This window comes from Pseudophryne corroboree, chromosome 1, assembly GCF_028390025.1.
Source record: "Pseudophryne corroboree isolate aPseCor3 chromosome 1, aPseCor3.hap2, whole genome shotgun sequence".
Classification (NCBI taxonomy): domain Eukaryota; kingdom Metazoa; phylum Chordata; class Amphibia; order Anura; family Myobatrachidae; genus Pseudophryne; species Pseudophryne corroboree.
In genome coordinates, this window is record NC_086444.1 from 896,026,969 (window position 1) to 896,053,713 (window position 26,745).

General features: G+C 41.3%; 1 protein-coding gene across 6 annotated transcripts in view; it reads left to right on the forward strand.

The window, feature by feature from the left end:
* Nucleotides 1-26,745, forward strand: part of LOC134916465 (bifunctional heparan sulfate N-deacetylase/N-sulfotransferase 3-like) — a 474,893-nt gene that overhangs the window by 251,278 nt on the left and 196,870 nt on the right. For all 6 annotated transcript variants that reach the window (XM_063920216.1, XM_063920218.1, XM_063920214.1 and 3 more), the window contains 2 exons: nucleotides 23,096-23,183; nucleotides 25,030-25,184. In XM_063920216.1, coding sequence (XP_063776286.1) covers nucleotides 23,096-23,183; nucleotides 25,030-25,184 — 243 coding nt within the window. The remainder of the gene's footprint in view (nucleotides 1-23,095; nucleotides 23,184-25,029; nucleotides 25,185-26,745) is intronic.

Consider the following 26,745-nt stretch of genomic DNA (forward strand, 5'->3'; position numbering starts at 1 on the left):
TGAAGTCGCATTGAGTTGAGCCACTTAAATCCGTGGAGCTACAATACCTTCACGTGGAAAGTGGTCATGCTGTGGGCCTTGGCGTCGGCCAGGCGTGTATCAGAATTGGCGGCTTTGTCATGCAAAAGCCCTTATCTGTATTTTATATGGATAAGGCGGAATTGAGGACTCGTTCCCAATTCCTTCCGAAGGTGGTATCAGTTTTTCATGTGAACCAACCTATTGTGGTGCCTGCGGCTACTTGGGACTTGGAGGATTCCAAGTTTCTGGACGTAGTCAGGGCCCTGAAAAATATATGTTTCCAGGACGGCTGGAGTCAGAAAGACTGACTCGCTATTTATCCTGTATGCACCCAACAAGCTGGGTGCTCCTGCTTCTAAGCAGACTATTGCTCGCTGGATCTGTAGCACGATTCAACTTGCACATTCTGCGGCTGGACTGCCGCACCCTAAATCTGTAAAAGCCCATTCCACGAGGAAAGTGGGCTCTTCTTGGGCGGCTGCCCGAGGGGTCTCGGCTTTACAAATTTGCCGAGCTGTTACTTGGTCGGGGTCAAACACTCTTGCAAGAGTCTACAAGTTTGATACCCTGGCTGAGGGGGACCTAGAGTTTGCTCATTCGGTGCTGCAGAGTCATCCGCACTCTCCCGCCCATTTGGGAGCTTTGGTATAATCCCCATGGTCCTTACGGAGTCCCCAGCATCCACTTAGGACGTTAGAGAAAATAAGATTTTACTCACCGGTAAATCTATTTCTCGTAGTCCGTAGTGGATGCTGGGCGCCCATCCCAAGTGCGGATTGTCTGCAATACTTGTATATAGTTATTGCCTAACTAAAGGGTTATTGTTGAGCCATCTGTTGAGAGGCTCAGTTGTTATCATACTGTTAACTGGGTATAGTATCACGAGTTATACGGTGTGATTGGTGTGGCTGGTATGAGTCTTACCCGGGATTCAAAATCCTTCCTTATTGTGTCAGCTCTTCCGGGCACAGTATCCTAACTGAGGTCTGGAGGAGGGTCTTAGTGGGAGGAGCCAGTGCACACCAGGTAGTCCTAAAGCTTTCTTTAGTTGTGCCCAGTCTCCTGCGGAGCCGCTAATCCCCATGGTCCTTACGAAGTCCCCAGCATCCACTACGGACTACGAGAAATAGATTTACCGGTGAGTAAAATCTTATTTAATTTTAAATACACACAACACAAAAACCTATATGGAAATGTTTATAAAGGCATATGCTAAATTAACAGGTTATCTCAATTGAGACTATCCCTGAATATCATAAATCATACAGATAAGAAATGTTAGTTTGGTTTCACTAAACTTTCATATATATAATGATACTCAATGTGGAAAGATTGCTACACTGTCCTTTGTAGACAATATGAAACAATTGTTGCAATAGGCTGTTACACTGTGTCCACACATGGGATAGATTAAGAACTGTTCAAAGTCTAGGTTTAGAGCAAGTGCTGGATATTTACCACCAAATGTGTGTCAGTTCTCCCACCGTTATAACGTCTCCGTCCCTTTAAACCCAGTGGTGAAGCTGTCACCGCCCCGAGTGATGTTAGTGCCGATGTGAATGCTGCAGCGGGATAGCGGTGGGTGGTCTTGACAACTTGCTCTCCCCGTGATATTGGACCAATGCAGTGATATTTGTGAGTGTAGCGTCAACATGTTTCGTCCCACAATGCCTTGGGACTTCCTCCCTGTGCACGGCATTGCGCATCGGCGCTAACATCACCCGGGGGAGGGGGGGTGACAGCCTCACCACCGGGTTTAGAGGGACGGAGACATTATAATGGTAGGAGAACTGACACACATTTGGTGGTAAATATCCAGCACTTGCGCTAAGCCTTGACTTTGAACTGTTCTTAATTGCAGCTGGAACTCCGGCATACAAACTAAAAATCTATCCCGTGTGCGGACTCAGTGTAACAGCCTATTGCAACAATTGTTTCATATTGTCTACAAAGGACACTGTAGCAATCTTTCCACATTGAGTATCATTATATATATATGAGAGTTTGGTGAAACCAAACTAACATTTCTTATCTGTATGATTTATGATATTCAGGGATAGTCTCAATTGGGATAACCTGTTAATTTAGCATATGCTTTTATAAACATTTCCATCTAGGTTTTTGTGTTGTGTGTATTTAAAATAAATGTGTATTTTTAATTGAAGTCTCCCGACTTTTTTCTGACGGATCCACAGCCAAAATTTATATACATATACACTTAGTCTCAATTTTATTTGAGCACTGCATAGCACGATGTTTTAACCATTTATCCATCTACATATGCTAGAGACTCTAACCAAGTTTCAAAACATATGCAGCTGTACTTCTATTTATTTACTTAAACCTATTACTAGCGCCAGGAGGGTGGGGTTGGCGTCTCCATTTCTAAGCTGAAACTTTGGGGCCTAATTCAGAACTGATCGCTGTTGTATGAAATCGCACAGCGGGTGATTATCAAATGACTGCGCATGCGTATGGAACATAATGCGCAGGCGTGAGGCCAAACTGCAGAAAAAATCTTGCATCTTTTTTGATTGCTAGGTGAATGCAGGCTTATTGACAGAAAGCAGGCCTTTGGGGGTGGTAACTGGCCATTTTCTGGAAGTGTCAGGAAAAATGCAGCCGTTTCAGGGTGGGAGTGGGACGTCTGCTCCAGCCCAATCACCCTGTTTCTTTCGCACTGTAGGAGTAAGTCCTGGGCTACGCACAGACTGGAAAAATCATTTGGTGGTGAGTGAGTTGGGAATGGATTTGTAACTAGCCGGTGTTTGCAAAACTTTTTGCATGACGTACTCAGACTTGCACGGGGCAGTTTTTCACTCTGTCTGGGCTGTGACTATCCGATCGCAAACCGCTGCAAATTTGCAGAGGTGAAATCAGTTCTGAATTATGCCCTTCATTACTGTATACTGTACCTGTACATTCATCTATACCCCTTGGCATAGTTGCCTACTGTACCTTTTAAGTCTCCTCTCCAATCGTTATCTGAGGAGCAATGCAGGAGGACTAGATAACAAAGGGAATGTCAAAGAGAAGATGAGATCAGTCCACTGTCAGTAGAAGGCTTATAAGGAAGCTCCTTGTAAAATGTAGGAGCAGCAGCAGCATTAAACAGGTGAATCACTGTCAGTAGGAGATTTAAAACAGCTGTCACTAGATCTACAAGTATAGTACAAATGCCTGGCGGATTTTGGTAAACAATCTGAGAGGTACAGTAGGACTCCACACTTTAGGTTCCTGACTAGTTTCTGTGTCAAAGACACTTTTATCAAAGGATCAGCAAAGCCTTGAGATCCAGTGACGGACGTTTTAAATCTCCAACTGACAGTGATTCACCTGTTTAATAACTGCTGCTGCACGGTTATTTTTGTTTGTTTGTAACACTGTCAGAACCTACAGTACCTGCATTTGCATGCATGCCTGATGTTGAAACCTTGATGTGTTTTGAGTTGGGCATATCTTTAAATATATGTGATTCACATACACATGCCTTACCTCAGTGCAAAATGATTATCTATAATGGGCCCCACACACTGGCAGATAACAGTGAACGATATGAACGTTCTCGTTTATTAAGGAACGAGAACTCATTCATATTGGTCAGTGTGTAGGCACCAATGATGAACGATGCACGGCCCCGTGCTCATTCTTCACTGGTGCCGGGTTGCTTATGCATGCAGGCCAATATATACAATCTCGTCCATATCAGCATGCAGTGCCATGGAGCCGAGTGATGGAGGGAGTGAAAAAACTTCACTCCCCCCCCCCCCGTAGCCTCCCCCCCGCCGGCCGTTGGGCAGCTTAGCGGCGGGTCGCCTGATGTTTAGGGCCTTTATATGATGCGCATAGAATACTGGTAGGCTGACTTAAAGTGTCTGTACTCACTTCAGGTCAAGTACTGTAGATTTTTATAATCAATGTTTATTACTTACAGGAAGCATTTTCAAACACAGAGGAATGCTACACATACTAAGAGTAATTGTAAAGAAGATGCAAATAATCTATTACCGATTTTATAGCATTTACAGTAGTTGTGGTGCTCACTACTTGATAGAGCTTTTAGCCTGCATGAGTGCTGTCTATACCTAATTGTTATAGAGGGTATATGTCAACGCACTGTCAAAGTCAAAAATATTACATAAAGAGAACATACAAACTACACACATTTAAGTCGCTATACTTGCAAATACGTGCAGCGAGCACAGCAATATATGGTAACACACTAATTTACACGGGCATGCCACAGAGATGGATTCGACACTTATTTCACACAGTACATAATTATAATAATATCAAGCGCCAGACATCATGATGATTTAGAATTGTATATAATGAATTAATGTCATGAATGTGTATTATTTGAACGGAACCAGATACACCTGTCATGTTTACTATTAAAACAAGCAGATTGGTGTGTAGATTAATTTGATACTTGTTATTAAGTTGTGGGACATTGCAGCGGATAATTATGATTACATGTATAAAAGCTAAAATCACTTTGTTAGAACAATGAATGTTACAGTGGACAGGGAACTCAGGCCAGCCCTTTGGCAGTCTTCAAGGCTGAACCTGATCAGCATATACAAAGAGAATAGTGACTCATCATGAACCCCTCCCCCAGAAACTAGTTAACACATTTTCTGGTCACACAGGAAGGTAGTTCCTGTTTCTTTTGGTCTCAGAGTTACTTGCTTTTTGGTCTCAGAGGAAGATGGAGTCCCAGCATTACTTTGCAGAGAGAGAGAGAGAGTGATATGGAAAGACGAATCTATATAATTTAAGGATAATGGTATTGTATCGCTGGCATGTAACTGTATGTAACTTTATGTATTAACTGCTTACTGTATGAGTTGTAACTATAGGTATACTGTACTTTGTAATATATATTGAATCCATATCCTTTTTAATAACAAATATATACATCAATGAGCTTTGGAACTCAGATAATGTGTGGGTGTATTGTTTTCTCTTATAGGGTTGCAGTGTTTTGCAATGTTTAGTGCACATTCATAGGATATGGTAATAAGAGGTGCAGGCATTTACAATATATATATTAGAGCGGGCATTTTAAATATTTGTGAGAAATCAATTTGGCATTCTTAGATGAGGGCTCTTACGGGATATCAGGGTCTTAATGATGCACTGTACATTACAAATGTGGCTGTAATTGACCGGCTCCAATGGACGCATTGAGAAGCTGATGAAAATAACATTCACGTTAATGTATTTTTGTGTTATCAGTAAGCCAATGATATGAAATTCAAGGGACAATGCGTTTCTCATAATATTTAAGATGCTAAAATGTATTTTTATTGTTGCAAAACAAGGTTCAAAAAAGTCATATGGTGTTTGATTCAGATTGGATTGTTTATCTGTTTAAGTAGGTTTAAAAGTATATTTAAAAGTTGCTGCATAGCCTTGATATAGTGTTTTTTTTTAACTCAGGCCTAAAATAACTTCAGGTGCTTGTATGATGTGTGATTTCTTTGTGACAAAGGAAGCCGCATGGTCTGTCCTCCATTTTGGAATAACCACATGGCCTGTCCACCATTTTGTGTAACCCTCATGGATGTGGAAGGGGGAGGAGCAGCGGCCATTTTGGGAAGGTCATTTTTCTAAATGGCTGATTTTCAGTCTGCTCAGAATAATCCGCTTTCCGTGGTCACATGAAACACGATTTATGAGTTACCAATGCATTTATTTAACCCATGCCATAGTCAATTACAAATAGTTTCAATGGGGCCTAGTGAAAGTTAATAGTGAGATGAATAAGAATTACACACAGATATAAACAAAGTTTTTATTTTCTTTTACCTCTAGGATTTAGTTAACTCTGCTTGCTATAAAATAGCCATTGAAATGCAAATTAACCTGTTTTCTAATGAATCTGCACCTTTAGTCTGCACTATTGAGCCATCTCTCCCAGATATACCTCTCCTCCCCAACCTCTCACCAGCATCTACAAATTGATTTACCATGTTGTGTCCTACATCAAATGCAGGTAATACAGTACATAGAGATCCTGTGGAAACACTAAAGCAAAACATAATATACAGTAAGTGGAATCCTGAAAAAAAAAAATACACATTATAGCAGTATCGTCAGCACATACAAAATTGGGGTTTCTCTTGCAGTAATTGAGTACCAGCCTTCGATTAAAAAAAGTAAAAAGTTAAGAAGATTTAGATTGATTTAAAATTCTTTGCTTGGAATGGAAACAAATTAAATACATGCATATAAAATAGCTAAGAGCCACTAAATATAGACATGTGTTCAGCAGTGATAAAATAAATGATATGCATATTTAGTCTTACCTGAAGCACCAGATCTGGCTTTCACCAGCAAATGGACAGAGCCTTTGAACGGTGAATTATGCTTCCTGGAATTAGTAAATCAGAATTATATCTTGACATTGTGTAGTTTCTCTACTTGCTGTACTTGTTTTTTATTTTCCCATTTGCAATTGATAATCTTCAATTTAATCACAGAAATAGGATGCAGATTATCAGTTTTCTTACTGTGTGCCACATCCTCCTGGCTTTTTAACTCAGGGTTTTTGTATTCTAATCTGTTCTCCTTTAACTCTGAGATAATGTACTTGCATCTAGTTTGCTCTGAATGGTCTCCTTTCTACCTAACAACTCATTCCTAAAATATCCCCAGAAAAATGCATGGTGTTATGTGGTTGAATCACACTCTCAGTTTATTAGTGATTTACTCAATAATCATATCTATATAATTGAAAAAGGGTGCTTTTTTTGCTGGAGACAGGCCCTCTATGAATAGGCTTACCATACTATACTAAACCGGGATGCTAATGAATTACACAGGTTCTGTGGATGGCTGACCTAAGTCTGCATTTCACCTGGTTTTAATCAGCCAGGAAACCTGTGGAATCCATGAGCATCTTGGTTTAAAGGGATGGTATGGTAAACCTACAGTATCTACGGAATGAAGAGATTTGTTGTCTTTCTCTACTGAACGCTTTGCAAGAAGAAGCCTTTTTAACAGGACTGCAATAGCAGTAAATATTGAAATATTTGAAGAACACAGTAGCTAAAGGGGTGTGTGTGTGTGTGTGGGGGGGGGGGCGGGGGGGGGGGGCAAAAATTGCACTGGTATTACACAAAGTGACAATGTGACACATGTAGTGGTTTAGAACCTTTCAGACAAATTGTTAAAAACAATCCTCTGAATAGTGAGTGGTAACTCTGGTCCAGTGTACTGTGAGACACAGTTTAAGCAATTTGTGAAGCAATGAAGAAATCAGAGTGCCTATTAGTGTGTATAACAGGTGTGATAGATGATCAGGCTCACACCCCAGGTGAGACCAAAAAATGTGTTTAAGATAAAAAGGAGAAATGCAACTTATCTCATTTAAAACATCTTCAGTATTATGAAGAATAGCGACATGGTTATGAAAAACAAAGAATATAAAACATAGTGTGTACCATTTAGATAATTAGTATTGCATACATATACTATAATTGTATGTCCGGGAACTAGACAGTCCCAATAAGGATCCTGCACAGATACTCATGTATAATCAAACAGTATTTTAATAAAACGGTCAAACAAACAGTGCAGGTGGCAAATGTACAAGAGTAAAAAAACCAATAGGGCTTATCTGTCCTTTGGGAGAATCAGGGATATACAGTCAGATCCAGCCCCAACACATTTCATCTCAGGTTATGAACTTCATCATTTGGTTACATGAGGGGTACCGGGCATGCTTTTTATAGCAGTGTAGACAGGAAATGTCTGTTACATATTGCATCACTTCCTCTCTCCAATCAAAAGGTGGAAAGTTGGTATTTGACCACATTTTTAATATATATATGGAGTGTACAGTGATACAGATATATAACACTTATCAGTAGTATGATCGTAAATGTAAAAAATGGGGCATAAACTAGCAAAAAATCTGTTTAGATTCCCAGAGTAATGCTGGGAATGCATGTGGAACACACTGCGTAACTTCCGAGAATGGGAAACATGGGAAGTTTGTGCCACTTACGGGAATGGAAGCGGCACTACAGGACTTAACATGTTTAGTTCACACTAAAGATTAGCGGGTTTGGATCTCAGAGATCTGAACCCCCACAACTTCACGATCCGAGCCGGGAACCGAGTCCGGCTTCGGACTTCCTTCCAGACTCTGATCCTAGAATGAGGAAAAACATCATCATCATCATCCCACTGTTGGGTTCTTGTGGGTATTGGATTCCATATAAGGAGCTGCGTGTCACTACCATTTTCACTCCAGACTTGGAGAGTGAGAGAGACAGACCTCTGTCTCTCTGTGGGTGATGGCATCATGTGGGGTCAGTGTGTGCTCTATAGGGGTGCTGTCCTGCGTGCTGTTAGGGGTGCTGTCCTGTGGTGTCCTGTGCTGTTAGGAATGCTGTACATGGGTGTTGCTGTCCTGTGCTGTGCAGTGGCACTGTCCTGTATGCTGTAAAATACAGGGGTGTTGTTAAAATAAAGGTACACTGGCCCTGTCAAGTATGCTGTAAAAATAAAGGGGTGTTGTTAAAGTACAGGGGTGCTGGCCCTGTCCTGTTTGCTGTAAAAGTACAGGGGTGTTGTTAAAAAAAATGGGCACTGTTCTGTGTGCTGTAAAAATAAATGGGCACTGTCCTGTGCAATGGAGAACAAAAATTTGGAGGAAAAAATAGTGAAAGGTCAGGAACCACGTCCAGTTCCTAGTACTAGTGCTGAAGCTACTGCTGCTACTAGTTATGACATTGACAATGTAATTCCGTCAATGTCGTCTGCTAAGGCCAATGCCCAATGTCATAGAGGGCACGTAAAATACAAGAAGCAAAAATTAATAAACAAAAAAATAAGAAATTATCTTCTGAGAAACGTAAAATGGGCAATATGCCATTCATGAAACAAAGTGGCAAGGAAAGGCTAGGGTCTTGGCCTATGTTCATGATTGGTGGCTCAGCTTCTCATGAAGATGGAAGCCTTCCTCTGTCTCAAAAAATGTAAAAAATAAAGCTTGTTAAAGCACAGTAAAAAACACTGTGTGTTCAGACTCAGAGATGTCACAAATCCACAAGGAGATTCCAAGTGTTTCCATGGTTGCCATGTCTAGGCCTGACCTTCCCAAGACTTTATGGTAAGAGAAGGCTCCTACCACCATTTGCACACCCTCTGCAAGTGCTGGGAGGAGCACCAACAGTCCAGATGCTGATATTGAGATTGGGGATGTCACTGTAGAAGTACACAAGGATGAGGAGGATATTGGTGTAGCTGGCGCTGAGGAGGAAGTTGATGATGAGGATTCTGATGGTGATGTGGTTTGTTTAAATAAGGCACCAGTGGAGACAGTTGTCCATGGGATGAAAAAGCCCATTGTTATGCCTGGGCAAAATACCAAAAAAAACACCTCTTGGGTGTGGAATTTTTTCTCCACAAATCCAGACAACAGGTGTCAAGCGATGTGTTGCCTTTGTCAATCCATAATAAGTAGGGGTAAGGACGAAAACCACCTAGGAACATCCTCCCTTTTACGTCACCTGCAGTGCATTTATCATGAGTCATTGTCAAGTTCAGAAACTTTAGGTAAGAGTGTTAGCAGTCCACGGACACCTAAATCCATTTTTCCTACTGTATTCAAGCTCCTGCAATCCCCACCACCAACTCCCTCAAGTTCCTCCTCAGTCAGGAACAGAAGTAGTCCTGCAGGCCATGTCACTGGCATGACTGATGAGTCCTCTCCTATCCGGGATTCCTGCAGTGGATCCTTGGGTGCTACACCTACTGCTTCCACTGCTGTTGTTGCTGCTGGGAGTCGATCGTCATCCCAGAGGGGAAGTCGGAATACCACTTGTACTACTTTAACTAAGCAATTGACTGTCCAACTGTCCTTTGCGAGGAAAATAAAATATGACAGCAGTCACCCTGTTGCTAATCAGATTACTGAGGCCATAACAACTATACTGGTGTTAGATGTGTGTCCGGTATCTGCCATTGATGCAGTGAGATTTAGACAGTTGATGGACGTGCCGTGTTCCCAGTACCAAATCCTGTCTAGATTCCAATTCACTAGGCAAACGATTCCCGGACTGTACAGAGACATTAATAAAAAGTGTCCTCAGTGTCCTTAAAAATGTGGTTGTACTGTACCCACTGTCCACTTAACCATGGACATGTGGACAAGTGGAGCAGGGCAAACTAAGGACTACATGACTGTGACAGCCCACTGTGTAGATGTATTGCTTTCTGCAGCAACAACTGTAGCGGCACCAGCAGCAGCAGCATCTTGCAAATGCCAACTCGTTCCTAATCAGGCTACATTATGTATCACTGGTTTCTGTAAGAGGCACACCGCTGAGAACCTCTTTCATAAACTGAGAGACATCATCGCACAATGGCTTATCCCACTTCTGGGGATTTGTGATATCTGACAATGCCACCAATATTGTGCAGGAATTACATCTGGGCAAATTCCAGCATGTCCCATGTTTTGCACACATAATTAATTTGGTGGTGCTGAATTATTTTTTAAATGACAGGGGCGTGCAGGAGATGCTGTCGGTGGCCCGAGAAATTGCGGGCCACTTTCGACATTCAGCGACTGTGTGCCGAAGACTGGAGCACCAGAAAACACTCTTGTACCTACCCTGCCATCACCTGAAGCAAGAGGTGGTACTGAGGTGGAATTCAACCCTCTATATGCTTCAGAGGATGGAAAAGCAGCAAAAGGCCATTCATGCCTATACATCAACCTAAGACATAGGCAAAGGACGGGGAATGCACCTGACTCAAGCACAATGGAGAATGATTTCCATGTTGTGCTAGGTTCTTCAACCCGTCGAACTTGCCACATGTAAAGTCGGTTCAGACACTGCCAGCTTGAGTCAGGTCATTCCCCTCATCAGGCTTTTCCAGAAGCAGCTGGAGAAATTGAAGGAGGAGCTAAGATGGAGCGATTCTGCTAAGTATGTGGGTCTTGTGGATGGAGCCCTTCATTCGCTTTGCCAGGATGTTGAAATCAGATCAGTAGATTTTGGCCACCGTGCTCGATCCTAGGTTTAAAACTTATGTTGTGTCTCTCCTGCGGACACAAGTCTGCAGAGGTGCAAAGACCTGCTGGTGAGAAAATTGTCAACTCAAGCGGAACGTCAACAGGTTCTCCTTCATTTTCTCCTGCAACTAGGGCTGCAAGGAAATTAATTGCGGTGATGAAGGGCAGTCAGGAGCAAGTGTTGACATCTGGTCCGGACTGAAGGAGCTGCCAATAATTACTGACATGTCTACAGTCACTGCATATGATGCTGTCACCATTGAAATAATGGTGGAGGATTATATTGGTGACAACATCCAAGTAGGCATGTCAGACAGTCGGTATGTATACTGGAAGGAAAAAGAGGCAAATTGGAGGCCCCTGCACAAACTGGCTTTATTTTACCTAGGTTGCCCCGCCCCTCTCCAATGTGTACTCCGAAAGAGTATTTAGTGCAGCCGGTAACCTTGTCAGCGATAGCCATAGGAGGTTACTTCCACAAAATGTGGAGAAGATGAAGTTAATCAAAATTAATTATAAATTCCTCCAGGATGACTTTTACCAGCAATTGCCTCCATAAAGAACACAGTAACCTGTGATGGTGGAGTCCATTGGGGACGACTTAATACTCTGTGAGGATATAAACACTGAAAGGGGTGAGGAATCGGATGATGAGAATGACATCTTGCCTCTGTAGAGTCAGTTTGTGCAAGGAGAGATTAATTGCTTCTTTTTGGTGGGGGCCCAAACAAAGCAATAATTTCAGCCACAGTTGTGTGGCAGACCCTGTCACTGAAATGATTGGTTTGTTAGTGTGCGTGTCCTGTTTATACAACATAAGGGTGGGTGTGGGGGCTCAAGAACTATTCCATCTTGCACCTCTTTTTTTGTTTGCATTATGTACTCTTTGGGGGCCTAGTTATTAATACTGCCATCCTGTCTGCCACTGCATTGCCACTCCTAGATGGGCCACGTGTTTGTGCTGCCCACTTGTGTCACTTAGCTTAGTCTTCCTGCTGCCTCATTGCAACCTTTTGGCATAAAAACAATATTCTGAGGTATGAGGTGTTCAGAATAGACTGGAAATGAGTGGAGATGAATGTTATTGAGATTAATAATACTGAAGGAACAAAAAAATCAAATTCTGTGATTTTAGCTGTCTTTATGTTTTATGTTTTTTTTATTTGTTTTTTTAAACAGATCCAAAAGCAAAACCAAAACCTGAAAGGGTGGTTTTGGCAAAACCAATCCAGCTTCAAAACACGAACGGAGATCCAGATCCAAAACCAAAACCCAAAACCCAAAAAGTGTCCGGTGCACATCTCTATTTCCCACTTGGGGGATATAAGCGAGTCATTCTTACTCCAAGGACGGAGGAAAAATAGTGTTTCAAAACATATTTACACAGCAGTAATGTTTGGAATGAGGCGCCACGGCCATCTTGAGTGGTGGAATGCACGGCCATTCCATGGGTGGAATGCACAGCCATTTTTGGAACAGTCTAGTGATCTTTCCTGACCATGGAACGCACGCCCATTTTCTTTGAGGGATGAATGGAGAACATTTATCTCTCAGATACTAGCGATCACCATCTTGTGGTTTCCACAAGGGTTATTTATAACGTGCATATTTATAGATATCAAATCGACTTCAAGTATTTTAGATGATAAAGCCAGTTGATGGAGATATTCACAGTGTCTATGTGAAAAGAACAGTTGTTGGTGGCAGACAATTGTATCTATAGTTAGAACATCAAAAAGATGTGCATATATTGATATAGGGAATATAATGCAAGTATGCACTTAGGGCACAGAAACAAATATATTTGTAACTAAAGAAAAATGTATGTACACTATATGAAGGATTTTCTGAAAAAGGTTAAAGTTACAAGAATGGTGCAATATAAAATCCTTCATTGAGGCCCGAGGGAGCCAAAGTTCTTAAATCAAAAACCCAGAACATTTCACATTTGGAAAGTTTATTCAAGATGTCTCCGCCTCTTGCCAAGTTTAACAATACTAATAGCTTTAAAGGTCAGGTCATCTGGGTTGGAGTTATATAGGTCTTGGAAATGTCTTGAGATTGCATGATTCATTACTTTGTTTTTAATATTCCTTGAGTGCTATTGCATCTGCAGTTTGAGTACTCTTTTAAATTTTCCAATATATTTTAGACCACAGATGCATCTTAGTAAATAAATGACCATTGTGGAATTGCAGTTGGCAAAGTACTTACTGTATATTCCTTCATGTTATCATGGTTGCAGAATTGTCTTCTATTAGGGTGAATGTATTTACATACAGTATGTTACAGTTGCCACATTTGTAGAATCCTTGGAATTTTCTTGAAGAGTCTTGTGAGTTTTGGTCTGTAGGAGACTGCGTGCTAGAATCTACTTCAAGCTATTTGTTTTCCTATAACAATACATGGATGGATGTCTTTAAGGACTAGGTCCATAAATAACACTTTTTAATGTTTATTGCAGGATCTTTTGATTACTTTTTCCCAACAGTTAAAGGTTGTGATCAACGGAATATTGTTGGTCTTTCCTTTCTTCAGTTGTGTGTGGACAATATCCCTAGTTGATGGATGTTGCACTTTGTTCAATGCCATTTTCAGTACTTCATTTGGATTTTCTTTTTCTCTAAATCTTTCTGAATAGGTTTCCAGCAGTTGGTCACATACCTCTTTTGCAGTACATTTTCTTTTAATACAGTTAAATTGTGAGTATGGGATATTTGTTTTCCCTTTGAGGGCATGGCAACTCTTGAAATGTAGGTAACCGTTGGTGTCAACGGGTTTGATGTAGTTGCAGGTAGTGATGTTTGAGTCATTGCTGGAGAGTACCAGATCGAGAAACTCCACTTTCTCTTTATCACAGTGGTAGATAAATTTCAAGTCATATGTATTGTTTGAGATGAACTGAAAGAAATCTTGAAATGTGGTGTTGTTTCCATCCCAGATTATTAGGATGTCATCTATGTATCTTTATATAGTTTTAGGTGTTTTTGCAATAGGTTACTGGAGTAGATGAATTCCTCCTCCCAACACACATCAGCAAATTCGCTAAATTTGGGGAGAATATCGTCCCCATAGTGGTTCCGCATGTCTGAAGAAGTTGTGGCTGAGAATAAACATTATAACGTAACAGATACCATTTTTATGCAAGGTTGACATGTTTAAAGGGTTAGAAGTTCCAGACTGCGGAGACTCTCAGATCCAGACAGTCAGTCCTGGAGTGACTCCGCTGTCCAAGATGTTACGATTCCTGTACTCCAGACTGGAGAAGATCTTATGGCAGAGATCTGAGTACAGGAATGAAATACAGGTTGTGGGAGCTGGAGAGCCTAGTAACCCCTGGCGCCCTAACTCCGTTGTCTCGCCCGTGTTATCAGAAATCCCCTGCGAGACTATGGTTGCTTGAGCCCATGGCAGCCGCGTTCGAAGGGCGGATTATGTCTGCCCAACCCCGATGCCCCCGCAGGTCTTAATGGGAGACAAGGGGAAGTCCGAGACAGGGAGATAACAAGGGGCCCTCTGACTAAGCAACCAAGCCAGGGGTTACAAGCTAACTTAACTAAATCAAAAGGTATGTGCGGACTAGCCGCCAGGGAAAAGGACAACCAAGGATCCACAGATCCGACACTCCTATCCGGCACCGCTGGACACCAGAGTGGATCTTGTGGAAGCGGAATCCTCCGCAAAGCTCCAGAACTCAAAATAAACACAATAATAAATAGTAGCGGACAAGCCGCAACACACGGCTGCGCCGCGACTCACGAACACCACCAGATGTTAAAGGTGCTCGGTCAGACTCCAGGAACAGATGGTAACTTCCGAGTACTGGATCACTGAGAACAGGAACAAACGAACAGACCGGGACTGGGAACTCTCTCTGCAGCAGAATCAGGCAAACAGGAAGCTATCACCGGCGTCTGTGAGGAGTCCTGGGAGTGCTTTTAACAGAGAGTCTTCCAATCAGCTGTTTGGAGGCTGATTGGATTAAATGCCATGCAGCTGACAAGCTGCATGGCCAGGAAAACAGATGAGTGATAATTACAACATGCCGTGCAGCTGCATGCTACACAGCCAGGAAACCAGTGATGATATAAAGTTAGACCCAGCAACGGGGAACACGATCCGACAGTGGCGTCCCCGTTGCTAGGCGCCGGCCGCACTGACGAGCGTACCCTCGGCGCCTAACAGTACCCCCCCCCTTGAGGAGGGGTCAAGGAACCCCTAAATCCGGGTTTCTGAGGAAATTCTTGAAAAAATGCCCTTTTGAGCCTTGGGGCATGAAGGTCCTCATCTAGGACCCACGACCTTTCCTCAGGACCATAACCTTTCCAATGCACCAAAAAATAAAGCCGACCCCGGGACAGCTTGGAATCGAGAACCTTCTCAACCACGAACTCCTGCTGACCCTGTACATTAACTGGTGATCTCCCCTGAGGTTTTTTACGAGGAAATCTGCTAGATGAAACATATGGTTTGAGCAAAGAGCAATGGAAGGTATTTCCGATTCGTAACGTTTTTGGTAGCTGTAACCGGAAAGCAACTGGATTGACTTTTTTGATAATGAGAAATGGTCCAATAAATCTAGGACCCAATCTGGCTGAGGTTTGTCGAAGTTTGATATTGCGAGTCGACAGCCACACCCTGTCTCCTACTCTAAAAGTGCACGGCCGCCGGAACCTGTCCGAAAAATCTTTTTCCTTGAAAGCTGCTTTTCTGAGAGCTATGTGCACTTTTTTCCAAATAAGTTTAAGATGAGAGGTCAGGGCCAGAGAGGAGACAGAGGAATGTTGGAAAAATGAATTAGCTCTGGGGTGGAAACCAAAAACTGCAAAAAATGGAGACACATTGGTGGAGGAATGACAGGCATTATTATAAGCAAACTCTGCCAATGGAAGAAACTCAGACCAGTCATTTTGGAGTTTGTCCGAGTACAAACGCAAATATTGTTTTAAGGATTGGTTCACTCGCTCAGTCTGTCCATTTGATTGTGGATGATAACCGGAGGTTAATGATAATTTCATTTTTAACGAAGCACAAAAAGACTTCCAAAACTGTGCAATGAATTGTGGACCCCTGTCAGAAACAATATCAGTGGGTAACCCATGGAGTCTGAAAACATGACGGAGGAACAAGACTGCCAATCCCTGGGCAGATGGCAATCGGGGAAGACCAATAAAATGAGCCATCTTACTAAAACGGTCCACTACCACCCATATGACTGTGCATCCAGCTGACAGAGGGAGATCCACCACAAAATCCATGGAGATATGCGACCATGGTCTAAGAGGAACATTCAATGGCATAAGTTGACCAATAGGCAAAGAACGGGGAACTTTATGCTGTGCACAGACCTGACACGAAAAAACAAACTCTTTAATGTCTTTAGAAAGACCAGGCCACCACACTGAGCGGGATACCAATTCAAAAGTTTTAGCGACTCCCAGATGCCCTGCAACTTTGCTATCATGAAATTCCTCCAAAACAGTTGCTCTCAAAAACTCAGGAACAAAAAGACGACCAGCAAGAGTATTTCCCGGAGCTTGATGTTGAAGCAGCTTCAATTGAGAAAAAACATCCTGTGTGAGACCTGCCTGAATGACTGAAGGCGGAAGTATGAGAGTAACAGGACTGTTGTCTTGAGCGGGAAGAAAACTGCGTGAGAGGGCATCTGCCTTGGTATTCTTGGAACCAGGTCTGAAGGTGATAATGAATTTGAAACGAGTGAAAAATAAAGCCCAATGAGCCTGTCGGGCATTCAGTCGCTTAGCTGATTCAATGTATTGAAGATTTTTGTGATCTGTCAAAACAGAAATGGTATGGGTCGCTCCTTCAAGCCAATGTCTCCACTCCTCAAAAGCCCATTTAATAGCCAGCAACTCCCGATTACCAACATCGTAGTTGGATTCAGCAGATGAGAATTTCCTGGACATAAAGGCACAAGGATGTAACTCAAGGGAATCTGGATCCTTCTGAGAAAGGATAGCCCCTACACCAACCTCCGAGGCATCTACCTCAACGATGAAAGGCAATTCTGGGTTGGGATGTCTAAGGACAGGGGCTGAGACAAAGGCTTGTTTCAAGGCCTGAAAAGATACTTTAGCTTCACATGACCAATTGGTAGGATCTGCTCCCTTCTTAGTGAGTGCCACAATGGGAGCAACTATGTCAGAGAAAGAGTGAATAAACCTTCTGTAGTAGTTCGCAAACCCTAAAAAGCGCTGAATTGCTTTTAAGTTGGTGGGTTGCGCCCAACTCAGGATGGCTTGGAGCTTCTTAGGTTCCATTCGGAATCCCCGAGGGGAAATAATGTACCCTAAAAAGGATACCTCCGTGACGTGAAATTCACACTTCTCCGGTTTGGCATACAAGTGATTTTCACGTAATTTCTTAAGTACCTGACGCACCTGGGTAACATGTTGTTCTATAGAGTCAGAATAAATCAAAATGTCGTCTAAATAGACCACAACGAATCTTCCCAGAAACTCACGGAGCACATCATTAATGAGATCCTGAAAGACTGCCGGAGCGTTAGATAGGCCGAAAGGCATGACCAGATACTCATAGTGACCTGATTGAGTACTGAATGCCGTTTTCCACTCATCCCCCGATCTGATTCTAATGAGATTATATGCTCCTCTCAGGTCAATCTTGGAAAAAATGACAGCCGAACGTAGCTGATCAAAGAGGACAGAGATCAGAGGCAGAGGGTAAGTATTCTTTACTGAGATTTTATTCAGGGCTCGAAAGTCAATGCAGGGTCTGAGGGAACCATCCTTCTTCTCTACGAAGAAAAAACCTGCACTTAAAGGGGATTTAGATGGCCTGATAAACCCTTTCTCAAGACTTTCTTTCACATACTCATTCATGGCCACAGTTTCAGGACCAGACAATGCATATAACCTTCCTTTAGGCAACGTGGCACCAGGAATTAACTCAATGGTACAATCATAAGGCCTATGGGGAGGCAAAATATCCGCATTGCCCTTGGAAAACACATCCAAAAAATCTTGGTATTCTCCAGGAATATGTGCGGACCTGGCAGCAGCTACTCGGATAGGAAGTGTAATACATTCTTTATCACAGATGGTACTCCATTGTAGAATCTCCCCAGACTGCCAATCTATGATGGGATTATGAAAGGCCAGCCAAGGGTGACCCAGAACCACAGGAACTGCTGGACAATGGGTAAGAAAAAACTCAATCTTTTCAGAATGTAGAGCTCCCACCGAGAGCAAAACAGGAGGTGTACATAGAGAAATAACCCCATTGGATAAGGGACTCCCATCTAAACCATGCATGGTGATACACCTACTTAAGGTTAACTGAGGAATACCTAAGGCCTTGGCCCATGTTAAGTCCATAAAGTTTCCTGCAGCTCCACAGTCCACAAAAGCAGAGACCGAGGAACAGAGGCTGTCATAAGAAACTTTAGCAGGAACCAATAGTGAATTATTTGAGGAGATGAGCTGTAGACCAAAGTGAACCCCCTCACTATTCACTTGGTCAGGAAGTTTCCCGACTTGTTTGGGCAACTACGGGCAAAATGTCCCTTACCTCCGCAGTACAAACACAGACCAGAATTTTGCCTCCTGGTTCTTTCTTCCGGAGACAATTTGGAGAGACCAATCTGCATAGGCTCCTCCATGTCTATCGGAACGGAAGAAACACAGGGAAAAGAAACTACAGATGCCCCTTTCTCAGTCCTCCGCTCTCTGAGCCGACGATCTATTTTAATAGAGAGCTCCATGAGTTTATCAAGGTTCTCAGGAGCGGGATACTGAAGGAGGCTGTCTTTTATAGATTCAGATAAGCCGAGGCGAAACTGACTGCGCAGGGCAGGATCATTCCAGCCACAGTCGTTCGACCAACGGCGAAACTCCGTACAATAATTCTCTGCAGGATTCCTACCCTGTCTTAGAACACGCAACTGACTTTCTGCGGATGCCTCTCTATCAGGGTCGTCATACAATAGCCCTAAAGATTTCAAAAAAGCGTCTACAGACGATAAGGCCGGATCGTCTGTCTTTAAACCAAAAGCCCAGGTCTGAGGATCCCCCTGAAGCAGAGAAATTATAATTCCAACCCGCTGAGCCTCCGTACCTGAGGAAACTGGTCTTAAACGAAAATACAGTTTACAAGACTCTTTAAAATTAAAAAACTGTTTTCTATCCCCAGAAAAACGGTCAGGCAGATGCATTTTTGGTTCAGGGATGACCCTCGGGGAAGTCCGTAACAGATCTTCCTGTGAGCTCACCCGGAGGGACAGATCCTGAACCATCTGGGTAAGTTCCTGAATCTGACTAACCAAAAACTGGCCAGGATTTGGCCCAACACCGGTGGGATTCATGAGGCCGACAAAATTCTCCCTACTGGATAAGTGAAAAAATTAACTCCTGTTGAAATTTTTTCTTTTGTCTGGCCGGTGATAATGTTACGATTCCTGTACTCCAGACTGGAGAAGATCTTATGGCAGAGATCTGAGTACAGGAATGAAATACAGGTTGTGGGAGCTGGAGAGCCTAGTAACCCCTGGCGCCCTAACTCCGTTGTCTCGCCCGTGTTATCAGAAATCCCCTGCGAGACTATGGTTGCTTGAGCCCATGGCAGCCGCGTTCGAAGGGCGGATTATGTCTGCCCAACCCCGATGCCCCCGCAGGTCTTAATGGGAGACAAGGGGAAGTCCGAGACAGGGAGATAACAAGGGGCCCTCTGACTAAGCAACCAAGCCAGGGGTTACAAGCTAACTTAACTAAATCAAAAGGTATGTGCGGACTAGCCGCCAGGGAAAAGGACAACCAAGGATCCACAGATCCGACACTCCTATCCGGCACCGCTGGACACCAGAGTGGATCTTGTGGAAGCGGAATCCTCCGCAAAGCTCCAGAACTCAAAATAAACACAATAATAAATAGTAGCGGACAAGCCGCAACACACGGCTGCGCCGCGACTCACGAACACCACCAGATGTTAAAGGTGCTCGGTCAGACTCCAGGAACAGATGGTAACTTCCGAGTACTGGATCACTGAGAACAGGAACAAACGAACAGACCGGGACTGGGAACTCTCTCTGCAGCAGAATCAGGCAAACAGGAAGCTATCACCGGCGTCTGTGAGGAGTCCTGGGAGTGCTTTTAACAGAGAGTCTTCCAATCAGCTGTTTGGAGGCTGATTGGATTAAATGCCATGCAGCTGACAAGCTGCATGGCCAGGAAAACAGATGAGTGATAATTACAACATGCCGTGCAGCTGCATGCTACACAGCCAGGAAACCAGTGATGATATAAAGTTAGACCCAGCAACGGGGAACACGATCCGACAGTGGCGTCCCCGTTGCTAGGCGCCGGCCGCACTGACGAGCGGACCCTCGGCGCCTAACACAAGACTGCTCCTCGGTAACTATCCAACTATTCCTCTCATTAACAAGCACTGCTGCTGGGGATATATATTCACCCTATTAAGGTCCAAAATGACCTTTTAACTGTTGGAGAATTCTCTATTCCATGGTACCAGTTTACCAGCTCACATCAGAATTCTTGTACCAAATCAATAGCTGTTATAGTTTCATAGATTTTTTTATACTTTTATACCACAGGGAGGTTCTTGAATTCAATATTATAATAAATTACCTTTTAATATATTGTTGTATGCGTGTATTATTAAGTACCAATTGGGTAAAAAAAATTAATTTCTGAGAGGTTAGCATACCTCTTTCTCAATTGGCTGCTGATATACATCTGGTAATTAGAGCATCATTTAGTACAACACCAAGAACTGCACGTTTTTCTGATACTGTGCTGTGGCTGTTCTAGATTGGCTGCTGGACAGTGTCAGATTCAAAATGACAGAGGCAATGTGCCGCTGTCTCTCCATGGATACCTACCAGTGTGCAAAGTGTAATCAGCTGGCTGTGTGGCATCAAATCCCCCTTGGCCCATCTGGGCATCAGTACTTCTGGATTTTCAGAACTGCCAGATGGCCAGTCTGGCCCTGCTTACCTGTTACCATTAATACCACTTATTTGCAACTTTTGCCACCTTAATGATCCCATCATAATAGCAAGGGCACCCAGAGACTTCTGTCTGTTATATTGGTATAATATATACGTTTTATAATTTATAAATACATTTTTTTTTACTATTAATATAGACATATAATTTTTAGGATAACCTCAGCTCTGCAATAAGAAATTTGTAATGTCCAATTTGTAATGTCATCCAGGTGCACGAAAGGCAGGGGTTATTCTAAACTAGAAGCAAAAAACAGGTATCCCCCAGCACTCGGGATGACATCAGCAGCAGTATTTGAAAACTACATGGTGGTAGATAATTCAGAGTTCTCAGTTGCATATATTTGCAAGATATTGTAAGCCTCCAGCCCAACTTCAAGTTGGCAAGGGCCAGGTACCCCAGGGCAGCACACCAGTGATAAGCTAAAGTATTAGTGAATGTTAATAAGAACCTAGGGGTGTGTCCAGGTAAGCTTGCTCCCAATTTAGATATTTTTGTGTATGTGCCTTTCCCATGTGGCCCATTAAGCAGTTATGTGACCCAAATACGGTGCTTATATAAATTCCTAGAAGATAGCAGGATCAAGAGGGGTGTTCCAGTGCTTCTCGAACCTTTAGTTCAAAAACATACACTCTATATAATATATGCTCACCAATTCTTAAGTGCTATAGAGCCTTAGCCTTATGGTTGCAGATTGTACTGGTGGCTTTCATACCATCTGGTAGGTTTTCCCTAGGATACTCAGAAAGTGTTATGAAAAAAACATTGCTTTTTTCATGACTACATTCACTTACAGTACATGTTAAATGTTTGTGTTAGCTATCAGGAGACAAGCAGCAGATAAGGGTAATCATTAATTAAATAGGAAATTCACAGGAAACTGCACATTTTCCAAAAAATGGGGATAATAAATATTCTCCTTTGTGCAATAAAAAAAAAATATTGAATAGTGGCATCTACTCCATTTAAATATACAGAAGGGTGAGGTGAAAAAAAGTGCTGATATGATCTAAAACAAAATTGAACAATTGTAAATTTAGTATCTTTATCAAGTCAAGGGTAACCACATGAAAACTTAGAAACCTTCAATGACATTCTCAGTGAAGTGTCTGTGATACTTCTGTTCTTGGCAATTTCTTTGTAAATATTGTAGTGTACAGTGTAAGAGGAAATCTGGTAATACACGTGTTTTAATATTAAATTGGGGTTAAAAAAAGCTTCCTACTTTATATGTTACTTACAGTATATTTAAAGACATATAACAGGCAATAAAACATACAGTATGAAGTGTACACTAAAACATACATTATAATTAGGCTTCCTACCATAAATCAAGAGTCCACTATTCATTATTTTCATGAGTCTACTATTTATTATGGTGTTTTGTATTTTAACAGAAAATATGACACATCCCCAACTACTTAAGGCTAAAAACTCTATGTTAAATCTTTAGTAAAATCATTATAGTTTTACATTATATATTAGATGCTACTGTGTAAATCTAAATTATGATGCACTATTGGAGGAAAATTTGACAATTGCTTTTTTTAAATTATCTTAAAGTATACAAATGTGGCTGCATTTTTTTGTATGAAAATCATATAAATTATCAGCATAATAGAACATGTATATGATCTAATTGCTGGCTCATTCTTTGAATATTTATTTGACTATCTTGCAGTGGGCCTTTGTAATGCAATTGTTAATAGAAAAAGTTAAGTAATTACATTTTTATGTAAATATATTCAGTTCTGAAGATGTGTGGTATTCACAAAAGACAAATGATATTATAATATTTAATAGTCTGTATAAATTATACAAATTCTGGAATGGTATCTGATAACCTTTAGTGTTGATGCAATTATTCATTACCCCCCCCCCCCCTGGTGACTTCTTGGTTCTGGCCAACAATTTCCTGTTGGGTTAAATAGCAAGATAAATCTCTGGATGATAGCAATTTTTAACTGAAAATTGGTTTAATAAGCTTTTGCTAATTTATAGTTTTCTGAATATTTACTTTTCTATTTTACAGGCTCTTCTTGACACACAAAAATTACTTAGATCTAAAGTTTCAAATTTTACTTTTAATCTGGGATTTTCTGGAAAATTCTACCACACAGGTGAGTGCATTTAATGAAAATATATATTTTTTAAATAGACTTTTCATAAGAACATTGTTTATACTTGAACTTTCCTGAGGCTACTTCCCAGTTCTTGCTTTAAAAATACAACCTGATTTTTGTCCATGGTATGTAACTTGACTAAATGCAGTGGGCGGAGATAAAGTACCAGCTAATCAGCTCCTTACTGCCATGCTACAAGCTGTGTTTGAAAAATGACAGGTTGGTTGGGACTTTATCTCTGTTTACTTAATCTCCATCCAAGGCTTAGTAAATAGACCCCCTAGATATCTCAGCAGTGCCTCCATGATAACATCAGATAGGAAACTAGTAGTAGGAGTAAAAGCAGTTTAACAGATAGAGATCTATTCCCATCAACCAGTACATGATTAGCAGCACAGCATTACATTTTCCACAGTAATATAGCCAGGTGAGTAGGAACAGTTGTTCCATTTCAACATTATATGTATTTCAGATGTAGTTGGTATAAAAGTACTAAAACACACCAATAGTAAAGGGTCTGATCTTTTTACAAGTTAGCAAATTCATTTTTGCATATACTACATGAGCAGATGTGAATTTATGCATTTTTGTGTATCTAAATCCTATTCTGAATAGAACTCAGAGGGATCTGTCGTTCCATGAACTTGAGCATTTCAGGGTGGCAAGTGGGCAAGAACAATGCAAGTGCAGTTAACCATCCTGACATTTGGGAGTTTTGTGGGCTTATATCAAAAGCTCTGAGTGAATCTGAGCCATGCATACTGTATGTGGAAGGGAAGGCTATTTCTACTGGATCTCTTGCACCCATTATGAGTCTGGTGCAGGTACTAATCAGTGAGCAGCACTGATTCTTACTCGCAGATGCACAAACTCTACAGAATCCTGTATTAGTATAAGGTAATAAATCAGGCTTCCATGGCTTCCAGCAACTACTGCCTCTTTGTGGGCACTGAGAATCGGCCCCAAAGTCTGTAACAATTAACATTCTAGCACTTATTAAGTCAATGATTTATTTCCTTTTAATGCAGAACAAGATGGCAATTTTACTAAACCCAGTTTTAAATTTTTTTATATTGCACTTTCAATGGGTGGAAATCCACAAAATGTGTTTGTAATAAATAAAACAATTACATAATTATGATATATTTAATGTGATTCCTAAAAAAAGTTACAGGCTTTACCAATTTGGTGATTTCTTCATCATATGAACTCTTTCATATGCAACCACCTCATAAACAATAACTTTAAAAACATAGGACAATCAGCATATACATATGCAGACAACTCTTAAAATAGATTTACACTATATCTGGATGGTTGGAATGAAAATCTGGTAATGGATTAAAGCAAATGACAATCGAACATTTGCTCCCAAACAGTGGAAAACGGACAAAAACTGTTGTTCATGCAACTTGGTTAAATAATGGATTTCACCAATTTGTCTCAACGACAGGTTTGCAATATTTAAATATCATTCAAAAGAACATAAACATTTATTAATTATAAGATATTATTTTCCTTTAATTAGAGGACTATTGCAACTACTGTAAAAATAGCAAACATTAAGACTCCTGAGAATACTGAAATTAATTTCTGTGTGGTTACAGTTAATGCAAGAAGTAAGTCACAACTTCTTGCAATTGAGAACTTATTCAAGACCAGGTTTGCTTTTAGACTGCCAAAAATATAATGAAAACTGGAAACTTTAAGTTATTTGTGGAGTTCTGTTTCATATACTATTTCACTTTGACAATATTTGAACAAATGTTTGCTATTAAACAAATGTTATCCATCACTATGCTTTAGGTTAGTATCTTAATGTTTCCTGTCATTCTGATTTCAGGCACTGAAAAGGAGGATAAAGGAGATGACCTCTTGTTGGGATCAGTGGATGAGTTTTGGTGGTTCCCTCACATGTGGAGCCACATGCAGCCTCATCTTTTCCATAACGAGTCTTCACTAGTGGAACAAATGATTCTCAACAAGAAATTTGCTCTGGTAATAATAAAATAATTTAAAAAAAATGCATGTGTGGTGTAGCAAGTCCAGTACATAGCATACATTGCAGTCATTTATGGATTGTTACTTTTTTTATACATTTGGGGCTAGATTTATAAAAGCACTGGTTATGAAAGCCACTTATCATCCGAGCTTCCACTGATTTTAAAACCACAATAGAAATAAATGCAAAACTAGCATGTAATTAGTCCTATTGCTATTTGAGACTATTGATCAAATCGGTCGATGATGGTCTGCTTAGAAAAACTGTGCACTGGGTGAAAATTGGAGTTAAAATGGTTTAAAATACAAAAAATTGGGCCTGATGCAGAGTTGAATGCAATTTGTGCACAGAAAAAATGCACACATTCATCAATATGCAGAGTAGCACATATCTTTGTTGTTGGACCGCTCCCAGACCGCATGCATAATTTGTTAGCCTATTATCACTATCATCAATGTGCACATACTGTGCAACAGTATGTAGAGAAAAACATTCAGGGAGAGATACCACCACACACACAAAAAGTGCACAAATACAGTATATGGATACTTAATACATGGACAATGAGCCCCTCAACAGTTCTTCCTTGATGATTGGTTCTTATCGGTGCTCTTCAATACCTCAAAGGATATATGCATTTTTTTTCAAGAAACAGCATGGATTTTTGTTTTGCATGATGTCCACTGAAGGTGACATATGATTTTACATCAACTGTGAAAAACATCTACCATATTACACCCTAAATGTAACTTTCTTTGATTTTATTTTACCTGCTCATATGAACCCCAGTTTCGATATATAAACCTTGGGTTAATAGAAACTAGGGATGTGCAGCGGGCATTTTTCGGGTTTTGTGTTATGGTTTTGGATTCAGTTCTGCAGTTGTGTTTTGGATTCGGACGCGTTTTGGCAAAAAATCACTTAAGAATTTTTGTTGGATTCGGGTGTGTTTTGGATTCGGTGGTTTTTTTTAAAAACCCCTCAAAAACATCTTAAATCATAGATTTTTAGGGTAATTTTAATCCTATAGTAATATTAACCTCAATAACCATAATTTCCACTACTTTTCAGTCTATTATGAACACCTCACACCTCACAATATTATGTTTAGTCCTAAAATTTGCACCGAGGTCGCTGGATGACTAAGCAAAGCAACCCAAGTGGGCAGCACAAACACCTGGCCCATCTAGTAATGGCACTGCAGTGTCACACAGGATGGCACTTAAAAAAATAGTCCCCAAACAGCACATGATACAAAGATAAATTTTAAAAAAGAGGCGCAAGATGGAAATGTCCTTGGGCCCTCCCACTCACCCTTATGTTGTATATACAGGACATGCACACTTTAACAAACCCATCATTTCAGCAAGAAGGTCGGCCACACGACTGTGGCTGAAATGACTGGTTGGTTTGGGCCCCCACCAAAAAAGAAGCAATCAATCTCTCCTTGCACAAACTGGCTCTACAGAGGCAGGATGTCCACCTCCTCCTCATCGTCCCATTCCTCACCCCTTTCACTGTGTACATCCCCCTCCTCACAGAGTATTAATTCCTTCA